The following is a 22,078-nucleotide window of genomic DNA, read 5'->3' on the forward strand; positions in this document are numbered from 1 at the left end:
TGTTTACGATCAAAACATCGCCACCTCTTTTAACACCACATTGATTTGACAGTTCGACATTGCGCACGATTGTTGTTTTTGGAGTATTTTTTTTGTCGTCGAATAGTCGGTCTACGATTATGGCGGAGATCACTCCGGTGGACATTCCGGCGGCGGAGATTACTTCAATAGTTGAAGCGGCGACCGGTAGCCGGTTCATCGATCGCAAGAATAAACAAGGTGGTGGCTACAACAATCACGGAGCAGTGCGTGGCCGAATGGTTACGCTGTCCGCTTTGTAAGCGGATGATTCTGGGTTCGATTCCCATCTGCTCCAACCTTCCATCGGATGAGGAAGTAAAACGTCGGTCCCGGCCTTAGTTGTTGTTAGGCCGTTAAGTCATTCCAGGTGTAGGAGTCGTCTCCATGCCATAAGTACAAACAACACACCAAACCAAGCCTGCTCCGGTGGAATCGCTGGCGGCGGTTGGACTCGCAATCCGAAGGTCGTCAGTTCAAACACTGGGGTGGAAGGTTCCTTGGAGTAGAAAGAGGTTTGGGTGCTCTCCCCATTCAAGCCTTCGGACTCCTAGGTTCGAGCAGTAACTTGCAATAGAGACCACAAAAGACCCGGGGGTCGTTAATGTGGATGGTTTGATTTTTTTTTTGACAACAATCACGACGGCGATGGCGGTGGTGGACACTCAGATCAGCACTGAAGCAGGAGCTATCTTCCCAGGTGAGCGTTTGGTTGCAACAGGTGATTGTGTCACCAACTTCTGACTAACCAACTGAAACATAGCACAATCCGGCAGGTTAACCTCCTTTTTTGTGTACAAAATTGAAACTCGTTTCAGGATCAATTGCCACCCCATAAGTTTCCGGGAAATGGTGGTGGCACCCTTGCCGTTGGCGAACCTGGTGATCAGTTTAACGATGATGTTCCGCAGCAGCACCACCACCAGTAACTGGATCAATGACCCTCGAGAGATTTTCGTGATAACCGTCAGTCGGAGAACGACCGTTGGCAGGAGCCTCCGGCCAACGGAGGTGGAGGTGATGGGTGACTGTTCCTACACGGTTAAACCGACTAGATGGCATGCGCCCGGACAGTTCCGGAAATACGGTCGCGTTCCTGGTTCCGATCCCAAATAAAATGTACAAGCATTACATCACTCCGCTGTCCCAGAATCTTCCCTTCAACAGATAAACAGTCGATAGTATGCTGGAGTGCTAATAATAAAATTGTGAAATTGTGCTTTGAAATATAAACTAAAGTCTAAATTACTTGTATTTGTTAAATAATGACAAATTGCAAAATAAATTCAATTTTCAACTGCAGTTTTTTTTTCGCAAAAAAAGAAATCGTTGTTTGTAGTAAGCTGTAAATCCCCAGCAGCCATCGTTGTCCCGCTGTCCCGTCGTACTCCCCGGAGCGATTCACTTGCTATGATGGTGTTGGCAATTTGCGGTTTTTTGCTGCTGCGGATTTCGATTCTGACCCTGCTGCCGATAATGATAACAGTGGATGATTTTGCTGATCCTCCTGTGCTGCTGGTTAGAATTCGAGTAGCTCTCCCATCCCTAGATGAAGAAATTGGGAAACTGTTGGGAACTTCCGGCGGCGGGGCATCGAATGCTGCGCCGTCTGTTTGTTCGTATTCAGATCGAACCATCTAAAACAAAGATAAAATTAATCAAAAATCTCCCATCGTTCAAAAATTCCCTTCTTACTTGTCCCCCCGCCTATCCTCTGATGGTGCTGTTGCTGCTGCTGTTGCATCGTCGCCATCAACGAACTCTGCGAATGAAGCTGCTGCATCGCCGGACGTGGCACCAGATGCTGCAGCCTCGGCTTTCTCGGCATGCTTGGCATCATCCACACGCTCAGATCCAGCTGCAACCTCGCCTTCCTCTGCTCAAACCGGACCAAATCCCCCGAGTCGTTCAAAGCGTCGTACTCCAAATCATCCGGCGTACCGCCGATGTATCCGTTTCCCCAATCCTCCACTGGAAGATGCGTGTCGAAGCCAAAGAATTGTGGCCGCGACATCGAAAATGCGTCGCTGACATTTTTCCCCTGAAACTTAATCAAAACACAAACGGACTTGATTATAAATTTACGTTTGAAAACTTCTAAAACAAAAAGACTATTGTTTAAAACAATAGTCAAAATAATTATAATCTTAAGAAAATACAAAAGAAACACTTTTCAAAAAATCGAAGACTTTATTACTATGACTTCTGCATTGGATATGATAAAATTGGTCTCCTCCCTTGTCGCTCCTTACGACGGGTAGTCGAGCAAACTTGAGTGCACATTAGATGCACTCAAGACCATTAAACCTCTGGTAACGGAGGCAAATAAAGCAGCTACCCTGCAATCTATTGTGTCCAGACTTTCTGGTAGAGCGCGTCAGTTCGTGCCAGAAATTGACAATGCAACAACTATAGATACAATTATGGCAGCACTGAGTGGGTGCAAAATAAAAACCAGCCCAGAAGCTGCCCTGGTAACGTTAAACGCCACTAAACAAACTGGCGATATAAAAACATTCACTCGGGGAAATCGAGAAACACACGTTGGCTCTCGAGCAAGCGTATCGTGATGACGATATGCCCGGTGATACTGCAAATAAATATGCCAGCTAAAGCTGGCATAAAGGCACTGGCGAATGGTTTAAAAAATAAAGCGAAAACCATTATAAAAGCCAGTGCCGGAGCTGGAAAAATATTGAAGCTTTCTGATGCAATTAACATTGCATTGGAAGAATCAATTGATACTCCTGCCGAAATACTATTATTCCAACAATCTAAATCAAATAAAAATTACCGCAACAATAATGGTAACAATAATAACACAAACGGTAATAATTACCGTAATCGTAATGGTAACAACCGTTATCATGGCAATTATAACAATAATTATAATAATAATTATAACAATAATAATCGTAACCATAACAATAATAATCGCAATCGTAACAATAACAGAAACAACAATCGAAATAATAACAATAATTATAACAATAACAATAATTATAATAATAACAATATAATAATAGAAATAACAATAATCAGTCAAATAGAGGTAATGGTCATGGGAATAACAGAAACCCTCACCAAATTTTTCAACTAAATACTGATCCCAACAATCAACAAAACGTTCAAACTCAGAACGTTAATAACAACCAAACCGGGTTAAACAGAGAAAACCAACATTTTTTAGACTAGACGCAAAGTTCATTTTTTCCGTAAACAATGCCTCAGCGAATTTTGTATTTATCACTGCAGGCATGGCCAACTCAAAATGCAGTTTTATAATTGACACAGGTGCTGATATTTCAATATTTAAAGCCGGTAAATTGAAACCCGAGCAAAAAGTAAATACCGCAAAGCAGTACAATTTAACAGGAGTTACAGATGGATCAATACGTACATTGGCCGAAACTGAAACTCAATTGAAATTTGATAATGGATTGATCGTCAGTCATATGTTCCAAGTCGTCCCTAGCGATTTTCCCATAATAACAGATGGACTCCTAGGACGCGATTTCTTTATTAAATACAAATGTTCAATTAACTATGAAAATTGGTTATTGACATTTAATTTTCAAGAGAACACCGTTGAGGTACCAATTGAGGATAATTTAAATAACTCAATAGTAGTACCGCCCAGGTGCGAAATAATTAGAAGAATTCCACAACTTAGTGTCGATGAGGATTCTGTTGTGTTTTCTGAGGAAATCCAACGAGGATTATTCTGCGGAAACACAATAATATCCCTAACACAAGTTGTGTGAAATTAATAAATACAACGAATTCACCAATTTTACTGAAGAAATTTAAACCGAAAATTGAACCATTAAGGAATTTTGAATTATTGATCCTAAACAACCAAAACAGAGTTGAAGACATAATTGAAAAAATAAATTTTGATGAAATTCCAAACTATACACACGACCCTTTAAAACAATTAATCACAAAATTTTCGGATATTTTCTGCTTACCCGACGAAAAACTAACCACAAATAATTTCTATGAACAAAAAATTAACCTCACTGACCCTAGTCCAGTATATATCCCTAATTATAAAACTATACATTCACAAAAACCCGTAATTGAGGAACAAGTTAAAAAAATGATAAATGACAAAATTATTGAACCATCTGTATCGAATTATAATTCACCAATTTTATTGGTGCCCAAAAAATCAAGTGATGGTTCTAAGAAATGGAGATTAGTCGTTGATTTCCGTCAGTTAAGGTGCAAGTAAATGTGGGGGATTTTCGAACATGGTAAGGTTTTTTCTCAAATCTTATTACATGCAAAATTCAAGTACTCTTTGCTGAACATTTTGCACTAAAAAAGTTTTTAAATTTTTTTTGTAATGCCGGGAAACTCTCTTTGACAACTTTGACTCAAAATATCTCCTAATAGTTGTTAGAAAAGGTACCTTTTTTTCGACATACGAAATTCGAGCAACTCATCCTCTACATTTTGTTCTTTGGGACCAAATCTCTAGGATGAATAGGTTTTGAGAAACTCTCTTAGACAAATGCAAACTTTTGAAAATTTGCATCATTTTTGGTGTTTGTTTGTTTGTGTGTGCGCGCATCTCATGGCCTGCCTCCAACGCGCGTTCACAGCCGCCCGCCGGCAGCGCACCTCGCTGGTCAGCAGGAGTGTTGTTGTTCAAGCCATGCGTGACTTTACTGATGTTGCGCGGTGAGAGAAGTTTGGTGATAAATTAATATTTTTTTTTTCGTTTTTGTTTCTTTTGATAGATTATGATGTAGTATATTGTATAGTATATTTTTTTTTAAATGTTTTGCGCATGTGGTGTGGCCAGCCAAACAAATGGTTATGATTTCTAAGCGCTTTGGATGAAAAAGCATGGGAGTAAGCTTGTAATTATTTTCAAAAGGTTGGTCATCCATGAACCCCAAAACCTTTTTTGGACCGATCTGGCCACTTTGGAACCTGTTCCCGGAACTCCGGTGAAACCAAGAATATGGCAAATTATGTGATTATTATGGACCCAGCCATTTGGGAGTCAAAGTTCATCATTTTCAAAAGATAGGACATCCATGAACCCCAAAACCTCTTTTGGACCGATCTGACCACTTTGGAACCGGTTCCTAGTACTCCGGTGAAACCCGGAATATGGCAAATTATGTGATTATTATGGATTCAGCCATTTGGGAGTCAAAGTTTATCATTTTCATAATATAGGACATCCATGAACCCCAAAACCTCTTTTGGACCGATCTGACCACTTTGGAACCTGTTCCCGGAACTCCGGTGAAACCAGGAACATGGCAAATTATGTGATTATTATGGACCCAGCCATTTGGGAGTCAAAGTTCATCATTTTCAAAAGATAGGACATCCATGAACCCCAAAACCTCTTTTGGACCGATCTGACCACTTTGGAACCGGTTCCTAGTACTCCGGTGAAACCCGGAATATGGCAAATTATGTGATTATTATGGACCCAGCCATTTGGGGGTCAAAGTTCATCATTTTCAAAATGTAGGACATCCATGAACCCCAAAACCTCTTTTGGACCGATCTGACCACTTTGGAACCTGTTCCCGGCACTCCGGTGAAACCCAGAATATGGCAAATTATGTGATTATTATGGACCCAGCCATTTGGGGGCCAAAGTTCATCATTTTCAAATGATAGGACATCCATGAACCCCAAAACCTCTTTTTGGCACAATCTGGCCACTCTGGAACCGGAGCAGTGAGCAAGTATGCCAGTCCAGTTAATTTGTGAAAGTGCGATGTTAACCGCTTCAAAGTCATAACGAGTGAAGTCGTATGTTAAGCTTTCGGTAGATTCTGGTACAGGTGTCACAGCAGGTCCAGAAGTCTTCGGTTGCAGTTCGGCAGGTTGAAGATTTGCTGTATCCCAGTTGCAAGCATAGACTCTACGAAAGCAATTTCTTGCTCAGCAGATGCGTTTGTTGGCAGGTATCCGTTGATGTCCGAATCGAAAGACCAGTTGAGGTGAGGCAGATTGTAATCGCCTACAACTACGATGGTATCCGAACTACTCACCATATCACAGATTTTCTGGACGGAAGCCGAGTGCTTTCGATATACGTCAGGCGAAGATCCTGGCCGAATGTAGGTGCAGCAAATGTAGATTGAGTGAGTGGTAGGGTAACTCGTACAACGACTTGTTCCAGGGTTTCACAGTCGAGTATAACAACAGGTTTGCAGTGTATGAGGTCCGAGTTTTTATGGCAATCAGCACGCCGCCCCACGTTGCAAGTCGCTCGTGTTTTGGTTACGGTCTTTACGGTAGAAACTGTAGTCAAGAGATAGCTCAGAGTCTAAAATGTCGTCACAAAGCCAGGTTTCTGTGAAGGCGATCACATCGTAATCGCATGAGCTAAGCGCTTTCTGGAGGGTGTTTGTCTTAGTTCGCAGCCCACGTACATTCTGGTAGTACAGCGTGAAAGGACCAACATCTGGGAGAGGGGTGGTTGTGGCGTCTGGTAACGGTACGTTCGGTTCAGGATCTTCGGTGATCATCGTGGATTCCCCATCGACTGCACAGACATGGGCTGCGTCAAGTCGCGGGGAGGCGATGTGACGGGAATCTTCAGTTGAGAATCGCCGGGCGGAGCCGCTGGGTTCAGCTGAGGTTCTTCGGAGAGAGCCGGATTGATGAGTTGGGGAGGAGACGGGTTGACAGGGGCATTCTGAGTTTCCTGCGACTATTGGATAGCGGGGTCAAACCCCTGTTGCGACCTGTCTTCAAACTCCCGACACTTAACCACACGTGGCCAAGTATCACTACAAAGCGCTCTGTCCTTGAGAGCAATCGGCATGCCTACCCTGAAAGAGACAAAACTCAGCTCCCTGATGTCCCTTCTCCTGGGTACTAACTTCCGGACTTTGACGGCGTCGGTTTCGAGCTTTTGCTGGACCCACTGCGAGACTGTCTCTTCGGTGACGTCTGGGCGGAATCCCCTCATGTACAGCCAAAACAGCGGTTCTGTTGATTCCATGGTGGACGACGATGAGAACATTGCAGCTTCATTCTCATTGAACTCTGTTGCACCCTGCGTGTAAGGAACTACGCGCTTCGCAGAGATTTCGCTGCTTTGATCGTTTTCATCTCGTTGCCGTTTTCCTGGCGCAAGGCCCAAAAACTGTTTCTGTCCTGCGTTCGGTGCTGCGGTTAATTTTTTGAAATTCTCCTGAAATTCTGTACGAATACCGTCTTTGATCTCCGTCTTAAGAGACTCAACGATGGCGTTGTTGGCTCTGTCTGCGGAGACCATTGCGTTGGAGAAACGGGCCTTTGCGAGTATGTTTTGCAGGCCGTGCAAATCCAAATGCAGTGTGCATTGGCCTGCATCGATGTCAGCATGGCAGCGCTCATTCCAGAGCACCGCAGACATACCTCGCACGAGCAAAATCCTTCACAGCGAACCGATTCCCCTTTGATCGCGTTAGCACATTTCACACACAGGTTAGACATTGTGGAAAAGTAGCTGTACGCACGAGGGTTAATTGGGCTGCTCTTGGTCCGAGAGTACAGATGGCGCTGTTCCCGGAGAAAGCGATCGTGTGCCGCTTACTAGGTCTATTCCCGTACTGCAGAATTCTGCAATTCTGCACAAAAACGGTAGCAGAGCGTTCCCGTACTTTTCTGCAACAAAAGTAACTTTTCTCTCAGGTAGAACTTCTACAGTGAGAGAGGTAGAAGTGCAGCAAAACCGTTCCCGTACTTTTCTGCAAGCTCTCTCTTCTCTTTCTTGTCAAAAAGTTACTGCAATTTGGTGTGATGGATGTTGAGCACACGCTTACATAAAGTTTACAAGTTGGGTGAAATCATGCATTTTATTACTAGTTGCAATCTTGGTTGCAATACATTTTATGTTTTATTATTACTAAATTGAAGTAGTCTTTTTGAAGGGACGTTTGTAAATTTTGAATTCATGGATTTTTGGCGTAGTTTTTTTTAATGTCTGTTTTTATTGAGAAAGATTTCAGGCTTAGTTCATTAATGTAAATGATATAGCGATTTTTTTAGTGTTAATATTTTAACCTGACAAAAAAAAAATAACTAAAGTCAGTATTACAGCACGGCTAATACCTCAACCAAAAAATTGTATTATAAAAACAAATTGTTTTAAAAACTTTTAAAAGACACATTTCTTTTGTGTTTTATAATTTCAAATAAATATTTGTTTAGGAATAATTTTTGATCTTCAATTGTTTATGTGTGTTAAAATAATAGGTCAATTTAATTGGCAAATAATAAATTGTACTTTTAACGGTTCTACCAATTCGTAAAAAATTGATGTATTTTTGTCGAATTCTTCTATTTTAAGAAATTTAAATTCTTAAATGCCGCCATCTTGAATCATAAAAAGTACTTTTTTTTGAGTCATATTTTAGGTTAGAAGCTCAGATTAGAGGTTGGAAATTTTGATAAGTTCTTCGGAAAATAGAGTACTAACTGTTTATATTTAAAAAAAAATTGAATTTTAAAATTTTTGATTCACAGAATTTTAAAACTTTACTTATTTTTGACAGTTTTTAGTATCTTTAAATATTTTTAACTGTAGCTTTTGAATTTTTGGTGTTCTGAACTCAGAAATATTCAAACTTTTGTTTTTTATTAGAATTTTAAAATATAAGATTTTTATGTTCAGGAACTTTTAAGTTGAAACCCATTATTTTTTTATTTTGAATTTTTAAAATTATGATTTTTTATATTTTAAACATTTTTATATATTTAAGGCCTCCCCCCTTCAAAATTGGTCTGAAAAAACAAGGGGCAAAAAAAATATTTTTCCAAAAATCCTCAAAATTTCCATGAAAATAGAATGCTAATCAACTGAAAACAAACTAAAATGCATTTTCTGCATTGATAATCATATTTAGCATGTTTGGGCTTGTTCAAAAATGTTTTGAATTATTATGAAATTCCAATGTACAGCACCGCAAAAAAAAAAATCGCAAAAAACGTACGTACATGCAACTTTTACTAATATTTTTTTTACCTAATGTAAAAGTTTTGAATAATTTCCAATGTATAATTTCTACCTAAGCATAAATAATTTCTTGTAACCTAATAAATGGTACATGCTTGATCTTTTAAATAAAATGTTGAGTTGAATAAAAATAATGCCCCCGTTCTAGAGGTAAACTCCTTTCAATTACTATTTTTCTCAATCCCTTTATTTTATTGTTTTGAAATAATTAAAAACTTTAATACCCAATTTGAGTAAATCCACTCAACTGTGTACAATATTGCAGAAAAGTACTGCACGCAAAATCCAAATAACACAGATCTGTGTAAAATTTGACACAGATCGCCCAAAACCTGGAATACACAGAATCTGTGTTGAAGCCTTGTACACAGATCTGTGTACAATCGTTGTCTGTCAAATCTGTGTAATTTTGAAACAGCAATCTGTGTAAAATTTTACACAGATCTGGGTAATATATTACACAGAATCTGGGTAAAAAATTGCAATATATTTTTAATTCAGTTGTTGATTTAAAATGTCCAGGCCAATATAAATTAAAAAATGCAAGATTTATTAATCAATAAATTGAGCTTCATGCATAAATCAATATTCAATAAATATCGAAAAAGCTGGAACACTTGGACGCGACGCAGTGTTAACTCGTGCTGTCTCTGGAAGATCCAGCCTGGAACCGGAACCGGGAAATTGTAAGCGCGGGCTGATGCTCTGCTGGTGTTCAACTATGGATTGTGGATCGAGGTTCCGACCAAGCCAATCCTTTCCGTGAGAATATATGTGGGACACCTTGAGTAAAAATTAAATTAGGTTAGAATTGCGTAGCAAATATTGCTGAAATATATTACCAAACAAACTCATGAATCCATCTGCTCCCTGTGGGTGTACGGTCCAATTGATGATCAGCATGTTAAAAATCTAAAAAATAAAAGTATTTTAATAATATTACAATAAATAATCACGAGAAAAAAACTTACCAAAGTTCTGCATGAAAGACGCCATCTTAGCTTTTTACATTTTTACCCAGGTTTGATAGGGAAGCTGAACTGAAATCTGTGTAATTTTTTACACAGATCTGTGTTATAAATCTACACAGTTTTGACAGCTAGAACATGTTCAACAAACTGTGTAATTTTTTACACAGATCTGTGTTATCGGGATTTTCGGTGTGGAACGCGCTACCCAGGCAAATTTTTTGCTGCTTCCCAGTGAAATCAATCCGAATTCTGAAACGGAATCTAATTAGAATCGTATACAAATTCCGTTTCAAACGCAACAACCGGTTCGAACACGGAATCGGTTTTTGCGTTTGAAACGGAATTTGTATACGATTCTAATTAGATTCCGTTTCAGAATTCGGATTGATTTTACTGGGTTCTCTCCTTGCAGAACTTCTCCAAAAGAGAGAGATGACCCAGTCAAATCAACCCGAATTCTGAAACGGAATCTAATTAGAATCGTATACAAATTCCGTTTCAAACGCAACAACCGGTTCGAACACGGAACCGGTTGTTGCGTTTGAAACGGAATTTGTATACGATTCTAATTAGATTCCGTTTCAGAATTCGGATTGAGTTAACTGGGGAAGAGAGCGAGCTGAAAAGTACGGGAACGTGCTGCAAAAAAGTGACTTATGCTGGCTGCAGAATTCTGCAGAAGCTGCAGAAATTCTGCAGTTCTGCAAGTACGGGAATAGACCTACTGTGTGGTAGTTTGACAAAACGGTCACAGCAAAAACAATCGTCGGTCGTACTCACACAGTTGCTGCAACGAATGGCGCTATCTCTGTTCAGCTACTGGTTTCCTCTCCTGTCCGTACGGTGATAATGGAGATCGATCAGCCCTCTGTCACTGCCGCCATGTTTATGAAACCAAAATATACGATGACGAACACCAAGAAAACAAAGAAGAAAACGAAGGTGTCCACTGTCAGATTTTGAAAAATAAACAAAGTGGGGGTGAACAAGTGTTTATCCTCGGTCCCCGATTTTCCCGGTCGATTCGGATTTTCCTTTAACACTCCTCCGTCCAAGCCTCCGAAACCGTTGCTTCGCTAATTTCAACTCGCTCGCATTTGGCCCCATTTCAACCAATCTTGATCGTTCTTGCAGCATTCGAACCGGTAGGATTTCAAGATTCATCTGAAATAAGAACGAACTTGATCCGACTAACCTGCTAGTCACACCGACTAAATTCGTCGAAGCAACTCTTTTTAGGCGCTCGTTTTAGGGAACACGTCATGGCCAAATCAACAAGAAAGCATTAAAATTTGAATTCAACCATCCAAATTTAACTAATTTGGGGTCGCTGAACACGAATATGACACTTAGAATATTCCAAAGTATTCAGAAATCCAGAAATCCAAGATGGCGGCCAATATGGCGCCTGTAGTATATTGGGAACATATATTTGAGGGTGTAATAGTGATTCAACCACTCAAATCTAACTAATTTGAGGTCGCTGAACAAGAATATGACATTTAGAAAATCCCAAAGTATTCAGAAATCCAGAAATCCAAGATGGCGGCCAATATGGCGTCTGTAGTATATTGGGAATATTTTGTTGAGGTTGTAATAGTGATTCAACCACTCAAATGTAACTAATTTGGGGTCGCTGAACACGAATATGGAACTTAGAATATTCCAAAGTATTCAGAAATCCATAAATCCAAGATGGCGACCAATATGGCGCCTGTAGTATATTGGGAACATATATTTGAAGGTGTAATAGTGATTCAACCACTCAAATCTAACTAATTTGAGGTCGCTGAACACGAATATGACACTAAGAATATCCCAAAGTATTCCGATGTCAAGAATTTCAATATGGCGGCCAATATGGCGCCTGTAAAATATTGGGAATATTTTGTTGAGGTTGTAATAGTGATTCAACCACTCAAATGTAACTAATTTGGGGTCGCTGAACAAGAATATGACACTTACTGGCCCGTAGCCAGGGGGGGGGCTTCCGGGCTGCAGCCCCCGAAATTTTTTCCATTTTTTTTAAATTGAACTACCTTAAAAAAATCTTAAATCAATGATTGTGTGTTCTCTTCCCAGAAATAATTTGTAAGATAGAGAATCAAGAATTGATTGATCAAACTAAGTAATTTGCCTGTCCATTGCCGGGCTCAGTTTTTGTAGATTATGGATCCAAAATTTGGATATTTAAAAATTGAGCTGCAGATTTGAACATTGTTCCATTCAGTAACATCTCATTTATCTTGTAGTTTTAGCATTACATTGGTTAGGATGGTCCAAATCTGGGCTTACTTGGGGCTATCCCCTGAAATCAAAGATTTACGCATCACTAGCCTAAGTTCCAAAATTTGAGCTTTTTCTGACCACTGACCACCAAGTTTGGGCAAAATCGTCAAATTGTATGGAGAAAAGCAACTGTTTCAGTTTTTGACCAATGGAAGGCGCAATAACTATCCAGTTCTTATAAATTTTCAGAACTAATATCTTCTTTAAATTTGGAAAAACTTTCCCAAAGACACCTTATTTTTTTGGGTTTTTTGGGCAATTTCCGAGCGGACTGCTCTAAGGGGCTACATAGAAATAATTACCGTCATCTGGGGCGAATCGGGACTACAGTCTGAATAGGGACAGCAAAAATCCTTAGATCTTGTTGTCTTATTTTTGATTGTAGAACTTAAGTATGACCCCTGAAGAACCATAAAATAATTTAGAATTTTTGGATTCAATGTGGCGATCAAAATGGAGGTCAAGAAATATTTCTGGCGTTTTTTTTAAAGGTCTGATAAACCAAATTTCCAGTTTTTGCTTTTTGGGTGCTTTTGAAACCGTCAGGGGTATTAAAAAACACCCAAAAAGCTAAAATTTGGTGTATTGGACCATTAAAAAAACAGATGCCGAATTTGATGTTAAAAATAAGCAAATAAAACATGCCGATTTCATTTGTTCCTGATTCGGTTATCCGAAGTCCTTCGAACTTCGGATAATCGAAACTTTGGATAATCGAGGCTTCGGCTAGTCGAATTTGGATTGTAAAATTAATAGCCCTCCTTTATTTGCATTAAAACCTTTAAACTGTTAATACATGTTTTTTCTCTACATTTTTCAAAATTTATCATAATTTCTCAAAAATATTTAGATTTTGTTTTCAAAAACGAAAGCATTTAATATGAAAAACATTTGAGTGAATTTTGACTATTATCAGAAATACAATTCTAATTTTATCGTTTTGCTTTTAAGAATATGGTTAGTTACATATCTAAGACCTTAGAGAAAAATGCTTGAGAAATATCTGTGTGTATTTTTTTATTACTTTTTCGTAAACCTTTTTTCCGAAACCACTCGTCCAAAATGCTTTCTTTTGGTCACATTTTTTAGTTTCCACCGTGGACAATCTCCAATTTTTATTTAATATATCAAAAATCGGAAGATCAACTAAGTGAATACTTATTATCAACTAATTTTCACTTTGTGCATGAGCTTGCGATTTTTAAAGGAAGAAATAAAATGATAAAAATATTCAAAACGTTAAAAAAATTTAAGCTTGGATTCAGAAACTCTGAAATTAAATTAATTAAACATCACTTTCAAATTATATAATATCTGATCAATAATTCATTTTTAAAATATTTAATTTCTATGTTTTGGATTTTACAGATTAGAATTTGCATTTTGAAAATTTTAAAATTTCTTTATTATTTTTTTATAATTTCTTATTTCTGAATATCAATTGTAAATATTTTCCAAAGTTTATGTTGCCACCTTTTCAAAATGGACCAAAAAACAGAGAGCAAATACAATATTTAAAAAAAAATAGCTTCACAATTTTAATGGAAATAACTTATTTCGATTAAGTCTTTTTAGGACCAGCGACCAGGTCGGTCCGGAAAACAAATTTGAAATGTTTTTCCTGCTTTGATAATCATATACGACATGTTTGGGCTCGTTTAAAAATATTTAGAATTTTTGTAACATGTCGCGGAACCGCGGAAAGTTTTTTCTCACGAAAAAAGGATTTCGCCATCAGCTAGATATTTTGAAAACTAATGATGCAAAACAACTGTACTGATTTAAAGTGTGTTTTGAACACTTTTAAAATAATAAAACCATAGCTTGTAGTTTTGATTTGTAACCCTCTCAACTTTGGTCAGAGTTTAGTGACATAAACTTCAGAATAATATTCGCAACGGCTAATTGAAGATTTAAAAATTTTACACTTTCAAATGTCTAAATTTTCATAATTTTTGATTTAAATTTTTTTGGTATAAGACAAAGAAATGCCAGAAATCAAAAATAAAAATAATAAAAACATAAAAAATTTAAGATAACAATTCAACCGAATAATATCAAAAAATCTGAAATTCCAAAAATTAAAAAATCTAAAACTGAAAAATTAATAAAATCCTAAACTAAAAAAAATATCATTTTAAAATTAAGTTATTCAAAATCCAATAAATTATGTTTTTTCAATCTTAATTTTTGGATGCTTTAAATATTTTTATGTTTGAATTCTAGTATTCCTAAATTAATTTATATTTACCAGAAAATTAAGTGATTTTTGTAATGGCTTTTCCTTATTTCAGCATTTTAAGATTCAGCGTTTTGATAGTCAGCTTCATGAGGCAATTCTTCAATATTATTTAAGCGAATACATTATTTTCAAACGTTATTTTCAGTCGCATCCAAATAAACAAATCAAAATCTCATCAACACATATTGCTCCCGAAGAAATATCAAACGACGCTTTTGTTTCTGTTCCTTTTCAGCTGCGTACCGCTTAAGAGAAGTCTTTTCGTAAACCTTTTCTTGACCGTTCCTTGAGATTTTTTTGTATGGAGTTTTAAGAGTCTCCGTACTACAGGACATTTTTAAAATTTTCGTTTGAAAGTAAAATATAGTTCTTGTAGCAAAATTCAGACTAAGATTTGATTTACAGGAAAAATGTAATTGATTTAAGAATTCTTACATAAAGTATTCTTTACTTTTAAAACAAAAAATTAAGATAATAATTACACATGATAATTCCAAAAAAATCAGAAATTCCAAAAATGAAAAAAATCAAATACAAAAAAAAAATAAAATAATTACAACTAAAAAAATCCTTAAATTATAAAAAAAAACTTTTTTTTTCATTTTTAAATAAAGATATTCAAAAAATAATTTTCAATCATTTCAATAAATTATGTTTTAATAATCTTATTTTTTTGATGCTTCGAACATTGGTATGTTTGAATTCAAGTGCAGACTAAGATTAGATTTACAGGATAAAACTAATCAATTTATGAATTCTTACATAAAGTTTTCTTTATTTTTAATTTAGCAAGGTTTCGTAAATATAAAATTTCTAAACCATAAAATGTGCAGGATTTTGTTCCTAGAGTCAAGATATTGCTTGAACAAACATCGATTTTAATAAATGATTACAATCCTAAATTATTAAACATGTATATAGATTAAAATTTTATTAAAAAATTATCTTTAGAATTGAGATCTGATTAAATTTTTTTGTCATGTTTTAAAATTTTATTTTTGCTCAAATTCTGGACCAATTTTCAGAATACAATGAGTAATGAATTTGAAAATGGCGTTTAGTCGGAATATTAAAGTTAAACATGATTCGTTTTAATGTTTGATGCAATCGAGGAAAATTTTAACGGTTACATATGCATTTAAAAATGGTTACATATGCATTATTAACAACTCTTCCAGTGAATATTTTGGCGTTAAAAATTAATTTAATACATTTTATCTAAATTTTTTAACACATTAAAATTAAACACAGGCACTGATTTTTTTACATTATAGGCCTACACAGAAAAAAAATGTGAATTTACTCGACACGGAAAAAATGAATCACCTGTAAACTCAGTTGATGTAAACTTGAGATTCGACGTAATTTTTTTGTTGCTATGGAGACACTTCAGAAGCTGAAATTTTAACGATTATATTTTTTTGTATTTCATTAAAATTATTTATTTTTGAGAGCACCAGGAGCTTCGCAAAATATGAAATGGCTTCAATAGCTTAGAACAATTAAAATAAAACATTGTTTAAGTTTGTTTATAAAATTTTAAGAAAAACAAATATTCCAGTTATGAGTTTTATGTTGTGCTAGAAAAAATGAAAAATGTTAGATGAACCATCACAATTATCACACAGCTGAAAATGTAAATCCAAACGGTTTAAAATTTCTCTCAGTATAAAATACAGAAAACATAATACTTATGGTTAGATAAATCGATATTTCTTTAAAAAAAAATTATGCTTTCAAAAATTTGATTCAAGTTAAGTATATTTTAAATTTAGCGACGTTTATCACGAAATTGGATTACAATTAAACAATTCAAGAAAATGTTAAAAAAAAACACTTTCTCTACTCCTTTAATACAAACTAGCTGTTAAAATAAAGAAAAAAATGACGAACGAGTTTCTTCAATAAATACATTGATAACTTAATATGAAAATCTTCGAAAACTTTTTTGCCTACATTACATTAAAATTTTACAATTCATCTCAATAATTATACCACAAACCAAGTGATGGTATAAATGATTTGCTGATTTTTATACTCCTTGAATATTTGCACCCAAGCCCCCCCCGAACAAAAATCCTGGCTACGGCCCTGGACACTTAGAATATTCTAAAGTATTCAGAAATCCAGAAATCAAAGATGGCGACCAATATGGCGCCTGTAGTATATTGGGAACATATATTTGAAGGTGTAATAGTGATTCAACCACTCAAATGTAACTAATTTGAGGTCGCTGAACACGAATATGACACTAAGAATATCCCAAAGTATTCCGATGTCAAGAATTTCAATATGGCGGCCAATATGGCGCCTGTAAAATATTGGGAATATTTTGTTGAGGTTGTAATAGTGATTCAACCACTCAAATGTAACTAATTTGGGGTCGCTGAACACGAATATGACGCTTAGAATATTCTAAAGTATTCAGAAATCCAGAAATCCAAGATGGCGACCAATATGGCGCCTGTAGTATATTGGGAACATATATTTGAAGGTGTAATAGTGATTCAACCACTCAAATATAACTAATTTGAGGTCGCTGAACACGAATATGACACTAAGGATATCCCAAAGTATTCCGATGTCAAGAATTTCAATATGGCGGCCAATATGGCGCCTGTAAAATATTGGGAATATTTATTTGAGGGAGTAATAGCCATTCAACCACTCAAATCCAACTAATTTGGGGTCGCTGAACACGAATATGTCACTTTGTAAATTTCAAAGTATTCTGCAATTCAGAAATCAAAGATGGCGGCCAATATGGGACCCTGTAGTATATTGGGAATATTTATATGAGGGTGTAACAGCCATTCAACCCCTCAAATCTAACTAATTTGGGGTCGCTGAACACGAATATGACACTTGGTATATTCCAAAGTATTATGAAATTCAGAAATCCAAGATTGCGGCCAATATGGCGCCTGTAGTATATTGGGAATATTTTTTTGAGGTTGTAATAGTGATTCAACCACTCAAATGTAACTAATTTGAGGTCGCTGAACACGAATATGACGCTAAGAATATCCCAAAGTATTCCGATGTCAAGAATTTCAATATGGCGGCCAATATGGCGCCTGTAAAATATTGGGAATATTTATTTGAGGGTGTAATAGCCATTCAACCACTCAAATCCAACTAATTTGGGGTCGCTGAACACGAATATGACACTTTGTAAATTCCAAAGTATTCTGAAATTCAGAAATCCAAGATGGCGGCCAATATGGAGCCTGTAGTATATTGGGAATATTTATATGAGGGTGTAATAGCCATTCAACCCCTCAAATCTAACTAATTTGGGGTCGCTGAACACGAATATGTCACTTTGTAAATTCCAAAGTATTCTGCAATTCAGAAATCCAAGATGGCGGCCAATATGGAGCCTGTAGTATATTGGGAATATTTATATGAGGGTGTAGCAGCCATTCAACCCCTCAAATCTAACTAATTTGGGATCGCTGAACATGAATATGACACTTGGTATGTTCCAAAGTATTCAGAAATTCAGAAATTCAAGATGGCGGCCAATATGGCACCTGTAGTATATTGGGAATATTTATTTGAGGTTGTAATAGTGATTCAACCACTCAAATGTAACTAATTTGGTGTCGCTGAACACGAATATGACACTAAGAATATCCCAAAGTATTCAGAAATCCAGAAAAAAAATAAAAATTATTCCCAACATACTACAGGCGCCATTTTGGCAGCCATCTTAGATTTCTGGATTTCTGAATACTTTGGGATATTCTTAGTGTCATATTCGTGTTCAGTGACTTCAAAATATTTAGATTTAAGATGTTGAATTACTATTACAACCTCAAATCAATATTCCCAATATACTACAGGTGCCATATTGGCCGCCATCTTGGATTTCTGAATTTCAGAATACTTTGGAATATACCAAGTGTCATATTCATGTTCAGCGACCCCAAATAAGTAAGATTTGAGTGGTTGAATGGCTTTACAACCTCAAATAAATTTTCCCAATATTCTACAGGTGCCATATTGGTCGCCATATTGAAATTCTTGATATCGGAATACTTTGGGATATTCTAAGTGTCATATTCGTGTTCAGCGACCTCAAATCAGTTAGATTTGAGTGGTTGAATCACTATTACAACCTCAAATAAATATTCCCAATATACTACAGGCGCCATATTGGCCGCCACCATGGATTTCTGGATTTCGGAATACTTTGGAATAGTCTTAGTGTCATATTCGTGTTCAGCGACCTCAAATTAGATAGATTTGAGTGGTTGAATCACTATTACACCCTAAAATATATGTTCCCAATATTCTACAGGCGTCATGGATTTCTGGATTTCTGAATACTTTGGAATGTTAGAATATTCCTCATATTCATACCGAGTTGCTTTGGAGGATTTGAACAGTGCGCGTCGCGGTTATCACGCAGGATTTTCGCTGCCGTTTCCGTCTTTGTTTTCCCCCCGATTGTGTGTGTATTTCGACCGGGTGATTTCGCGATTGTTTGACAGTTGCTTTGGAGGATTTGAACAGTGCACGTCGCGGTTATCACGCAGGATTTTCGCTGCCGTTTCCGTCTTTGTTTTCCCCCCGATTGTGTGTGTATTTCGACCGGGTGATTTCGCGATTGTTTGACAGTTGCTTTGGAGGATTTGAACGGTGCGCGTCGCGGTCATCACGCAGGATTTTCGTTGCCGTTTCCGTCTTTGTGTTCCCCCCGATTGTGTGTGTATTTTGACCCGGGTGATTTCTCGATTGTTTGACAGTTGCTTTGGAGGATTTGAACGGTGCGCGTCGCGGTTATCACGCAGGATTTTCGTTGCCGTTTCCGTCTTTGTTTTCCCCCCGATTGTGTGTGTATTTCGACCCGGGTGATTTCGCGATTGTTTGACAGTTGCTTTGGAGGATTTGAACGGTGCGCGTCGCGGTCATCACGCAGGATTTTCGTTGCCGTTTTCGATTGTGTGTGTTTTTCGGTCCGGGCGGTTTCGCGTTTTCGCATTTTATTTGGTTTTATCTTTCCACAGCCGGCTGTCTAAGATTGAATCATTTAGGCTAAACTCAACACCAAATAACCGGGAATAATCTCATCCGCCAACTCCGACTGTTTGCCTTGAGAATGCATAATACATCACACTATTAAACAAAATTTATTGATTATTGGGTCGCATCATCATCCTCTATGTTGAATCCTGGCCATTACCCTTACCCACTAACAAAATCCCAAGTAGAAGTAGTTTTCCGGCACACGTGGGGTGTGGATATCGTATAGAACCCACCCTTGGTAGCAACCTGTGCTAACTAACATTCCCGTCCCAATCCCCGAGATCTACAAACTGACATGGCGGGCGCCGTTGGTGGCCAATGACTGTTACCTTTTTGATTCAGATCTAGTTTTAATGATCTTGATGTTTTATCTTTTCAACGCATTCATACATGCTGTTGATAAGGAAACACCATTAGATCGTTCAAGCGTATGGTCGGTTGTATTGATAGGATATTATGGTCCTGTTCAGCAACGGAGAAGGACAACCATGGGTGGTCTCTCATGCTCATGCTCATGCTCTGGCCACTCTGGAACCGGTTCCTGGTACTCCGGTGAAACCCGGAATATGGCAAATTACGGGGTTATTTCAGAACAATTTTGGATCCAGCAATGTGGGTGTCAAAGTTCATCATTTGCAAAATCTAGCTCATCCATGAACCCTAAAACCACTTTGTACGGATCTGGCCACTTTAGGACCGATTCCGTTAATCCAAACCTGGAATATGAAAAATTACGGAATTATTTCAGAACAATTTTTGCACCCAGCAATTTGGGTGTCAAAGTTCATCATTTTCAAAATGGCATCCAAAAACTCCAAAATTACTTTTGGATCGATCTGGTCACTTGGTGATTGGTTTCAGTAACTCCGGTGCAATCCGAAATATGAAAAATTACGGGATTATTTCAGAACATTTTGGGACAAGGCAATATGGATATCAATGATCATCATTTTAAAGATCAAGCTTATTTATGATCCCCACAAATATTTTTTACCGATCTGGTCACTTAGGGGCCGATTCTGAAAACTACGGTGAAACTTGGAATATTGAAAATATGGGATTATTCCAGAACGATTTTTGACTAGGCATAGGCAAGATGGTTGTCAAAGTTCATAATTTTCAGGAACAGGCTCATCCATGATCACAATAACTTGTTTTGAACAGATCTGGCAACTATTGAATCGGTTCCGGGGCTCTTTCAGAAAAAAGTAACTAGCCAATGTAGATGTGAAATTATATATTATGAATTTTTACACCCAAATTGCCTGATCAAAAATTGCTTTGAAAAAGGGACCAGATTGGTAAAAAATGATTGTGGGGATCATCAATGAGCTTGATTTTAAAAATAATGAACTTAGGCACCTATATCGCCTTGTCGAAAATTAATATAAAATAAACGCGTCATTAGTTATATTTCGAATTGCATAAAAGTTTCAAGAACCGGTCCCAAAGTGGCCAGATCGGTCAAAAATGATTTTGGGGTTCCTGGATGAGCTAGATTTTGAAAATTATGAACTTTGACACCCAAATTGCTGGGTCCAGAATTGTTCTGAAATAATCCCGTTATTTGCTATATCCCTGGTTTCACCGGAGAACCAGGAACCGGTCCCAAAGTAGCCAGATCGTAAAGTGGGGTTCATGGATGACCTACCATTCGAAAATGATGAACTTTGACACCCCAATGACTGGGTCCATAATATGCTCATAATTTGCCATATTTCGGGTTTCACCGGAGTACCGGGAACCGGTCCCAAAGTGGCCAGATCGGTCCAAAAGTGGTCCTAGGGTTCATGGATGACCGGTTTCCCCGGGGTTGGAGACCTACCCGCCCAATCCGGAAGATCTCCGGTGGTCTAGAATGCATGGCCAGCACTGTCTGGTAGAACAACGATCATAACTTGAAAAATTGTATTTTTTTTGCTGTTTAAAATTTTTGCGGGACCCCAAAATCGCCATTTTTTACCCAGTTGACCCACCAGAAAACTTTTGGGTTTTCCGGTATATTTTCGAAAAAAAAAATTCTAACGAGTCCAATTAAAAAAAGAAGTATGCAAATTGGATGAGTTATGGCCATTTCAATGATTTCAGTTTCACCCAGGCCTATACGGGTTAACCAACAAAAAAATAAAATAAAATATAATAATCCAGTAAAAAACTGTCCAACAAAATAAAATATCAAATATTCAAAATAAATTATTAATTAAAAAATCCCTCTGGGATGGGAGTCTGATTCAAATCCAGTTCAAGTTAGTAATATGAATTTGTTATTCTATATACAAGAAGTATAAATTTATAATTCGGCATTAGGCCATGTCAAATATCTTATTATCAAAATTTCTAGAAACTCAGTTCTTTCTTAAATAAATAATTAAATAAAATAAAATCTTTTAAAGAGGCTGTTGAAAAAATAATGAAATAATTTAAAAACCCTTCTGGGATGGAAGACTAATTCTGTTCCTGCTTATCAGAATTTTTAGTTCTATAGCCCTGAAATATACCTTTACAACTTGACATAAGGGAGAAATTGAAAAAAAAATT

General features: G+C 37.1%; 2 protein-coding genes and 1 long non-coding RNA gene across 3 annotated transcripts in view; 1 reads left to right on the forward strand and 2 right to left on the reverse strand.

Annotated features, from left to right (window-relative positions):
• LOC119769068 overlaps nt 1-22,078 on the forward strand; it is a 48,199-nt gene that overhangs the window by 2,355 nt on the left and 23,766 nt on the right. The window lies entirely within an intron of this gene.
• On the reverse strand, nt 1,580-2,096 carry LOC119770372. The gene is made up of 2 exons (XM_038265111.1): nt 1,714-2,096; nt 1,580-1,655 (listed from the first exon to the last, which is right to left on the reverse strand). Exons 1-2 carry the CDS (start codon nt 2,030-2,032, stop codon nt 1,642-1,644), a joined length of 333 nt encoding a protein of 110 aa, XP_038121039.1. The 5' UTR covers nt 2,033-2,096; the 3' UTR covers nt 1,580-1,641.
• LOC119770377 lies at nt 9,544-10,011 on the reverse strand. Its single transcript, XR_005278795.1, has 3 exons — nt 9,976-10,011; nt 9,847-9,916; nt 9,544-9,787 (listed from the first exon to the last, which is right to left on the reverse strand). It is a non-coding gene; the product is annotated as an uncharacterized LOC119770377 (long non-coding RNA).

The sequence above is a fragment of the Culex quinquefasciatus genome, chromosome 3 (genome assembly GCF_015732765.1).
Source record: "Culex quinquefasciatus strain JHB chromosome 3, VPISU_Cqui_1.0_pri_paternal, whole genome shotgun sequence".
Lineage (NCBI taxonomy): Eukaryota > Metazoa > Arthropoda > Insecta > Diptera > Culicidae > Culex > Culex quinquefasciatus.